This window comes from Electrophorus electricus, chromosome 15, assembly GCF_041902795.1.
Source record: "Electrophorus electricus isolate QZ-2024a chromosome 15, ASM4190279v1, whole genome shotgun sequence".
Lineage (NCBI taxonomy): Eukaryota > Metazoa > Chordata > Actinopteri > Gymnotiformes > Gymnotidae > Electrophorus > Electrophorus electricus.
In genome coordinates, this window is record NC_137511.1 from 26,417,501 (window position 1) to 26,427,500 (window position 10,000).

The 10,000-nt window shown below is 43.0% G+C and overlaps 1 protein-coding gene across 7 annotated transcripts in view; it reads left to right on the forward strand.

Annotated features, from left to right (window-relative positions):
* ryr2a (ryanodine receptor 2a (cardiac)) overlaps positions 1 to 10,000 on the forward strand; it is a 191,129-nt gene that overhangs the window by 35,677 nt on the left and 145,452 nt on the right. For all 7 annotated transcript variants that reach the window (XR_014117195.1, XR_014117196.1, XM_035533858.2 and 4 more), the window contains exons 2-3: positions 5,621 to 5,740; positions 7,910 to 8,014. Coding sequence is in view for 5 of the 7 variants with exons in the window: in XM_035533858.2 (XP_035389751.2) it covers positions 5,621 to 5,740; positions 7,910 to 8,014 (225 nt within the window). In the remaining 2 variants the exon portion in view is untranslated. The remainder of the gene's footprint in view (positions 1 to 5,620; positions 5,741 to 7,909; positions 8,015 to 10,000) is intronic.

The following is a 10,000-nucleotide window of genomic DNA, read 5'->3' on the forward strand; positions in this document are numbered from 1 at the left end:
ACCATTCTATCAGTAAACACACGTGCTTGCACACACTTTCACTGCATTGTTCTGTCATGTGTTCTTTCTCTGTAATCTTTTATCACGTGTCTGTGATGAGTGGGCAGGGAGCAGCAGTGTGTGTGTGCGTGTGTCAGCTCAGCAGGCTGGAGACAGAGTCACGACCCTCAGGCGAAAACTGCTCCAAGCCTGGAAATGAAAATGCAAACCTGATTCCAGTCTCTGGATCTCCTGAGTTCAGACCTGTTAGTAACACTGCAGTAGTAGCTCCACGACAGTCTGTGCAGGCCGTGGGGCGTCCACGACGCTGAGTGTAGTAGTAACTCTTGGAGAATAGAGTACAACTCTTAGTAGTGAAGTATTAGGGATCATCTCAGGAGCTTAGTCAGTTTACCTACTGATGGAGTGGTAATACTGTACAGTACAGTGAGGAAATCCCACATTGGGATTGTACATGTGATTATATATGTGATTATAGACTTGGTTGTGATTGTATATGTGTTTATAGACTTGGTTGTGACTAGGTGTGATTGTAGGTATGATTGTATATGTGATTATAGATTGGTTGTGATTGTAGGTGTGCTTGTATATGTGATTATAGACTTGGTTGTAGGTGTGATTGTATATGTGATTATAGACTTGGTTGTAGGTGTGATTGTATATGTGATTATAGACTTGGTTGTAGGTGTGATTGTAGACTTGGTTGTAGGTGTGATTGTAGACTTGGTTGTGATTGTAGGTGTGATTGTATACGTGATTATAGACTTGGTTGTAGGTGTGATTGTATGCGTGATTATAGACTTGGTTGTAGATCTGATTGTATATGTGATTATAGACTTGGTTGTAGGTGTGATTGTATATGTGATTATAGACTTGGTTGTGACTGTAGGTGTGATTTGTAGGTGTGATTGTATACATGATTATAAACTTGGTTGTTGGTGTGATTGTAGACTTGGTTGTAGGTGTGATTGTATATGTGATTATAGACTTGGTTGTGACTGTAGGTGTGATTGTATACGTGATTATAGACTTGGTTGTAGGTGTGATTGTATACGTCATTATAGACTTGGTTGTAGGTGTGATTGTATATGTGATTATAGTCTTAGTTGTAAGTGTGTTTCTATACGTGATTATAGACTTGGTTGTATATGTGATTGTATATGTGATTATCGACTTGGTTGTGACTGTAGGTGTGATTGTAGGTGTGATTGTATATGTGATCATAGTCTTGGTTGTAGGTGTGACTGTATATGTGATTATCAGGTAGAGTGGGGTAGATGATGGTTAGGGTAGAGTGGGGTAGATGATGGTTAGAGTAGAGTGGGGTAGATGATGGTTGGGGTAGAGTGGGGTAGATGATGGTTAGGGTAGAGTGGGGTAGATGATGGTTGGGGTAGAGTGGGGTAGATGATGGTTGGGGTAGAGTGGGGTAGATGATGGTTGGGGTAGAGTGGGGTAGATGATGGTTAGATGGACAATCAGAAGGTAGTTGTATATTGTGCATCGGCGGGTATGTGAGTATTGACGTGTATTTTCCTTTCTTTTGGTGTTTGTGTTTGCATGTTTGTAGGTGTGTGTGTGTGTGTGTGTGTGTGTGTAGGTTAGAGTCTCTAGTATAGTGCGTATCCCCCTTGGATTTCAGCATTGGATCTGCAGTGTTGTGTGTGGGCAGGAAGCCCCCCCCCCTCTCCCCCCATCTCTCTCTCTCTCTCTCTCTCTCTCTCTCTCTCTCTCTCTCTCTCCCTCTCTCCTCTTTTTATCCCTCCTCTCCTTCTCCTCATCTCTCACTCGCTCCTTCCCTGCCTCTCTCTTTCTCCCCGTTTCACTCTCCATTTCTCCTTCTTATCCCTCTCTCTACACACACACACACACACACACACACACACACACACACACACACACACAATAAAAAATCCTTACAGATTATGCACTGATTATGCTTAAATCTACAGCTACTGTACCAGTGTTTGTGCAGGCTGTGGCATTTGTGAAGGTTTAAAGTGCTGTCAAAATATGCTGAAATCTATACAGGTTGATAAAGCTGCCTTCAAGTCTCCTGCTCGTCCCGTGTGTGTGTGTGTGTGTGTGTGTGTGTGTGTGTATTAGACTGCAGCTGCTATGCTATAGCTGTAGTAGTAGTTGTATGTTGATGAACTATCCATCAGTGTCATTAGTGTGATGTATCTGTCATTAGTGTGATGTATCTGTCATTAGTGTGGTTTTCCTGTCAGGGGGATTGCAGTGAGGATCTGGCAACCTGCCATGGATGATGTGTTACATCACTTCCTGAGCTTTTCCCAACATCCCATAATTCACCTCAGTTCTGAACATTAACCACTATTGTCTCTACTACTGCAGTGAGTGAGAGAGGGAGAGAGGGAGAGAGGGAGAGAGAGAGAGAGAGAGAGAGAGAGAGAGAGAGAGAGAGAGAGAGAGAGGGGGGGGGGGTGAAGCAGTGCTGTTATCTGAGGAGTGTGTGGGCTTTGGTAGTGTCGTCATCTATATTGGGCCTCTCAGACGATTCGCATGAGGAAATTCCAGCTCAGAAAATAATTCCTCTTCTCCGTTTATAATATGGAGAGTTAACTGTGACCTTGTTTTTTAAATTATTTTTAACTATAAGAAAGAGACATTAGAGACATTTAAGTTAAATTTGTTTAATTATTGTTGAATGATGTCATTTTCGAACACTAAATTTGAGTTGTTCTATTGTACTTCGTGTTCTAGTGTTCTGTTGTACTTCTAGTGTTCTAATGTTCTAGTGTTCTGTTGTACTTGTAGTGTTCTAATGTTCTTTTAGTGTTGTTCTATTGTACTTCTAGTGTTCTCATGTTCTAGTGTTCTGTTGTACTTCTAGTGTTCTTTTAGTGTTGTTCTATTGTACTTCATGTTCTAATGTTCTAGTGTTCTGTTGTACTTCTAGTGTTCTTATAGTGTTGTTCTATTGTACTTCTAGTGTTCTAATGTTCTAGTGTTGTATTGTTCTTCTTTTGTACTTCTAGTGTTCTAATGTTCTAGTGTTCTAGTGTAGTTCTACTGTGTTTCCAGAATGTTTGCAGTTGAGAACTGATTGAAACCGAGTGAGTTCTCTAATGAGTAAATTCTCCATCACTGCCTGATGTGGGCCTTTTTACCGAACGAGTGATTACCAGTTTGAACCAATTTACATAAAATTATTTCGACAGTACCTTATATTCTCTCTATGTATATGTGATTACAGCCCAGCACCCGAGGAGACCCAAAACTCCTCAGTAATGCAGAACATTACCACTAGTCCCATGGCTGTGGCGTGCAGACACCTCTGGTGTTGCACAGTACACACTTCAGGTGTCAAAATGTTGAACACATCAAAACATTTTCCTGTAGGTGTGTTTGTGGGTTTGTGTTTGGGGATGTGTGTGGGATACATTTAGTGACAATGTCATGTCTTAGACACTTTCCGATGTACGTTTGGCATTGTGTTAAATGTTAAATTGTACCTTAGTTTAGTTGTCTGTCACTGGGCTGACTAAAGAGGACAGCTGTCTGCTTACACAGATAAAGAATCCCTCATGGTGTAGAACCCTGAGACTTAGCTGGTCCATGTTAAATCTGGCATTCACTAAGCTCTAGTACACACTAAACTGTGGCATTCACTAAGCTCTAGTATACACTAAACTGTGGCATTCACTATACTCTAGTATTCACTAAACTGGCATTCACTAAGCTCTAGTATACACTAAACTGTGGCATTCACTAAGCTCTAGTATACACTAAACTAGCATTCACTAAGCTCTAGTACACACTAAACTGTGGCATTCACTAAGCTCTAGTATTCACTAAACTGGCATTCACTAAGCTCTAGTATTCACTAAACTGTGGCATTCACTAAGCTCTAGTATACACTAAACTAGCATTCACTAAGCTCTAGTATACACTAAACTGTGGCATTCACTATGCTCTAGTATACACTAAACTGTGGCATTCACTATGGTCTAGTATTCACTAAACTGGCATTCACTAAGCTCTAGTATTCACTAAACTGGCATTCACTAAGCTCTAGTATTCACTAAACTGTGGCATTCACTAAGCTCTAGTATACACTAAACTGTGGCATTCACTATACTCTAGTATTCACTAAACTGGCATTCACTAAGCTCTAGTATACACTAAACTGTGGCATTCACTAAGCTCTAGTATACACTAAACTGTGGCATTCACTATACTCTAGTATTCACTAAACTGGCATTCACTAAGCTCTAGTATTCACTAAACTGTGGCATTCACTAAGCTCTAGTATACACTAAACTGTGGCATTCACTAAGCTCTAGTATACACTAAACTAGCATTCACTAAGCTCTAGTATACACTAAACTGTAGCATTGATTAAGATCTAGTATACACCAAACTGTAGTATTTGTTAAACTCTAGTATACACTAAACTGTGGCATTCACTAAGCTATAGTATTCACTAAGCTCTAGTATTCAGTAAACTCTAGTATTCAGCAAGCTCTAGTATTCACTAAACTGGAGTATTCACTAAGATCTAGTATACACTATGCTCTAGTATTCACTAAACTGGAGTATTCACTAAGCTCTAGTATACACTATGCTCTAGTATTCACTAAACTGGAGTATTCACTAAGATCTAGTAAACACTATGCTCTAGTATTCACTAAACTGGAGTATTCACTAAGCTCTAGTATACACTATGCTCTAGTATTCACTAAACTGGAGTATTCACTAAACCAGGAATAACTAAAGAAAACAAATATAAATATAATAAATATATGTCCCCCTTAGACATTACACACACACACGCACACACACACACATACACACACACACACTCACACACAATACACACACACACACACACATATATATATATATATATATATGCTATTCCTGGTCATTTTTTGTATGATCTAATCTATGTACTGTAAAAATATTTTCAATATTTTTAAAAAATGTATTTATATAAAACTGAGTGAGGCATTAAAGTAAAGAGCTTGTTAATCATTATAATTATTAATTATTAATAATTATTAAGTGGATAAACGGTGGTGACTTGTATGTACTTGTATGTGAGATTTGTATGTACAGGAAGGTTTGTTGTATTAAGAATAATTAATAAAATGTGATTCATAAAACAGAAGTGAATCCCCTGGTAGAAATGAATGCGCTGCATTGTGATTAGTGACTGCGTGAGTATAAGGAACTGGACTGTGTTTGTGTAGTGGACATGACTACGCTATACAAAATCCAAAATAATGGAAAGAAATGTGATATTGTCCATTATCTGGTCAGTGCCATGTATTTTTAAAATAATATATGAATGATCTTAGAAATAATGCCTCATAAATGGTATAATATATACATTTAATTTCTAAAAGTCTTTTTTTTTTTTTTTTTTTGCAAATCCATGATTACATGGAATCCATCATAAGTGTGTTTGCTGTGATACACCTGATTAGAAACATAAACTTGTGTTTCCAGTCATGATTACTGGCGTGTGGTCTCGCTTAACAAATACATTCATACAAAGTTTAAATTATATGCATTCATCTTTGATTAAACCGAACCTGTCACATTGTTAATCACAACCCTTGTCGTTACTAATTCTGTCGTGTGTGCGTAGGACGATGAGGTGGTGCTACAGTGCTCCGCCACACTCCATAAAGAGCAATGGAAACTCTGTCTGGCGGCCGAGGGCTTTGGAAACAGACTCTGCTTCCTGGAATCCACGTCCAATTCGAAGGTAACGATTCCACTTCCTCTCCAGACAACTCCATCCTCACCTGATGTGTCTCACAACATCTAACCCTGTTCACCTGTCTCACCCGATGCCGTCGCTCCCGTCTCGCTGCGGTCTCGTCTCTCCTCTGGCTTTAATTACTTTTCCTGTCCTCGCTTGTCTGTCCTCCCTCATTCCCAAATTGGCAACACCTGAAAGCGACCAAAATATTTTGGATGGAGAGCCTGTTTTCAGTTCTGTGCGCGACCCACTTTGTCTTCAGATCCTTTTTTAGTATTCCGCACCCACGCTGAAGTTGACGTGTTGCCCGAAAGCGAGTGTTCTGAGAGGGACCTGGACTTTTACATGAACCAAAAAAATCTTGCGGCAAACCCGTGTTCCGACAAGGCTTCACCTTGAAGCAGCACGTTAATGTGAGATTAAGAAAGACACCAACATCTGCTTAAGCACCTTTAGAAGAGCAAATAGTGTGAAAATGGGAGCACGCTAGGCCTCCGAGCCTGGACGTCGCTCGTTAGCGGAGGCACGGGAGAAGGAGCTAGCAGGCAGAGGGAAACCGTGAGAAGGGAATGCGTGTTTTCTCGACCGCATAACTGAGACGGCGGAAATGTTGTGCTCCCGCAACCATCTTTATCTTCGCTGCACGTGTCAGTACGAGCCAATCAGAGCAGAGGAGCGTGGAAGCAATCGTAAACCAGCCTTCCCGCCACTGAAACGCAGCCCGTCTGGATCACGCACGGGCGCTTGAAGATCCATCGCCGTGCCGATATCGAGTACGCTGAGAACTCTGCGCGGCTCCTTGGTGACGAACCGCGAGAAAGATGCAAAGAGGTTTGGGTCTCTCTGACTCAACATGGGGTCCTGAGCGTGCCTCAGCGCGGAATGTCTCATAATCACATGGCCGATGGGAACGGTCAGCAATGCCGGTCTATTGCCTGATCGATGGCGTAATCGATCCCTGTGACTGGCCGTTTAGCCTGAGCTACGATGCAGAAATCCTGCTGTCTGCTCCCCGCTAATCGAGATGTGGAGCATGCGGCTGTTTGAAAGATCGGATGCTGATGATTTTCCCAGAAACGGAATGCCTGACCAATCTGAGCAAGGTATGTGATCAGGAACTCTGTACAGCCAATCACAGCTCAGTTCAGTGTTTTCCCTTAATCCACTTAGCCAATTAAAAATGAAAAACCCTGCTGATTAAAAATACAGTTAACGCCGCTGGCTCCGAAGTCAAACGTTCATATCAATAATACCCGATGTAGAAACTTCTGAACCATATATTCAAATCACCGATCATTTCTAAATCGATTTTTGAGTCATTCGTCTATGTATTTGCTTTTGTTAATTGCTGTCGGAAGAGCTATAAGTCAAGGAGGATAATAATAGTTTGCATATAAGCAATGTACAATTACATCTGTGTACAATTTGAACAACTGAGGGTTGAGGGTCTTGCTCAGGGACCCAACGGTGGTAACTTGGCAGTGGTGGGACTTGAACTGGTAACCTTCTGATCACTATCAAGAGGTTTATGGCAGACAATGAAATATTTTGTGTCTGTGAGAACACTCAATATTGTGAAGGCCACAGACTTTATACTGGGGATTAACAGACTTTATACTGGGGATTAACAGACTTTATACTGGGGACTAACAGACTTTATACTGGGGATTAACAGACTTTATACTGGGGACTAACAGACTTTATACTGGGGATTAACAGACTTTATACTGGGGACTAACAGACTTTATACTGGGGATTAACAGACTTTATACTGGGGACTAACAGACTTTATACTGGGGACTAACAGACTTTATACTGGGGACTAACAGACTTTAAACTGGGGATTAACAGACTTTATATTGTGGACTAAGACTTTATATAATGCACCTCTACACCCCGAGGGTGTGTCGGGGTGAATAGTTATGATTCTGAACGGCTCACCAGCTCACATCCCAGTGAATCCTTGAAACCAATTAGCAGGAATTCTGTTTTAAGTCCAAGAAAAGTGGAATTTATCCAGTGTTTAATCCGCATGGTAACACAGGTGGAGCCATCACACAGAGGACTCGAGCAGGTTCCAGGTGACCCCTCTGACCTCTCGGGGTCTCGTAGCCATCTTTGGCTCTGCAGTGCCAAAGGATTCACTGACCTGAAGTGCACCTCTATTTCCAGAATGTTCCCCCGGATCTGTCGATATGCACGTTTGTACTGGAGCAGTCGCTGTCGGTGCGGGCACTGCAGGAGATGCTGGCCAACACAGAGGAGAAGACGGAGGGGGTGAGTACACACTCACACACACTCACACACACACTCACACACACACACACTCACACACTCACACACACACACTCACACTCACACACACACACACTCTCACACTCTCACACTCACACACACACACTCACACTCACACACTCACACTCACACACACTCACACTCACACACACACACACACACACTCACACTCACACACACACACACACACTCACACACTCACACTCACACACTCACACACACCAGCCCTGGGTGTGTCCGTCTCACACACACACACCAGCCCTTGGTTTGTCTGTCCCACTCAACTCTTCTTGAGTTTATGTCACTGGGGTAACTGGGTCTTGTTGAGTTTATGTCATTGGGGTAACTGCGTCTTCTTGAGTTTATGTCATTGGGGTAACTGGGTCTTGTTGAGTTTATGTCATTGGGGTAACTGCGTCTTGTTGAGTTTATGTCATTGGGGTAACTGCGTCTTGAGTTTATGTCATTGGGGTAACTGGGTCTTGTTGAGTTTATGTCATTGGGGTAACTGGGTCTTGTTGAGTTTATGTCATTGGGATAACTGCGTCTTGTTGAGTTTATGTCATTGGGGCAACTGGGTCTTCTTGGGTTTGTCATTATGGTAACTGAGTCTTCTTGTGTTTGTCATTGGGGTAACTGGGTCTTCTTGAGTTTATGTCATTGGGGCAACTGGGTCTTGTTGAGTTTATGTCATTGGGGTAATTAGGTCTTCTTGAGTTTATGTCATTGGGGTAACTGGGTCTTCTTGAGTTTATGTCATTGGGGAAACTGGGTCTTCTTGAGTTTATGTCATTAGGGTAACTGGGTCTTGTTGAGTTTATGTCATTGGGGTAACTGGGTCTTGTTGAGTTTATGTCATTGGGGTAACTGGGTCTTGTTGAGTTTGGTCAGGACAAGGACAGACCTTAGCCTCTTGCCGGAGGGAAGTGTTGTGCAGGTGCGATGTCCAGGGTGTGAGGGGTCAGTCACGATCTTACCTGCATTAACTGTATTGAGCTCCAGGTTGTTTTGGACACACCAGAAAGAACATAGGTTAGTTTTAGTTAGCGTTAGTGTCTTGTTGTGGGTCTCGTGAGTCTGTGCTGATGATCCAGGAGTCAGAGTTGTTTTCCAGCTTCACACAGAGCTGAAGTCCACAGAGAGGATTCTGGCATTGGTTCCTGAATCCAGAGTCCAGGTGTTGGAGGATGAAATCGTCCACAGATCTGTTGGCTCTGTAGGTGAACTGCAGGGGTCATGGAGTGGGGCCGAGATGGTTTTGAGATGAGACAACATGAGGCGCTCAAAGCACTACATGACATCAGATGTTAGAGTGACAGGTCTGGAGTCGTTGACTTCTGTAGGTCCTGATTTCTTGGGGACCAGGGTGACTGTAGACGATTTGAAGCAGACGAGTTGAGTGGTGGCCCCCCCATATATCACATGAATGATCTGAAACACCAGGTGGAACACCAGGGAGAAACACCAGGGAGAAACACCAGGGAGAAACACCAGGGAGAAACACCAGGGAGAAACACCAGGGAGAAAGACCAGGGAGAAACACCAGGGAGAAAGACCAGGGAGAAACACCAGGGAGAAAGACCAGGTGGAACACCAGGGTGGAACCCCGGGCTGAAACACCAGGGGAAACACCAGGGAGAAAGACCAGGTGGAACACCAGGGAGAAACACCAGGGAGAAACACCAGGGAGAAACACCAGGGAGAAAGACCAGGGAGAAACACCAGGGAGAAAGACCAGGTGGAACACCAGGGTGGAACCCCGGGCTGAAACACCAGGGGAAACACCAGCGTGAAACATCGGGGTGGAACATCAGGGTGGAACATCAGGGTGGAACACCAGGGTGGAACCCTGGGCTGAAACACCAGTTGAAACACTGGGGTGGAACACCAGGGTGAAACACCAGTTGAAACACTGGGGTGGAAGACCAGGGTGAAACACCAGTTGAAACACTGGGGTGGAACACCAGG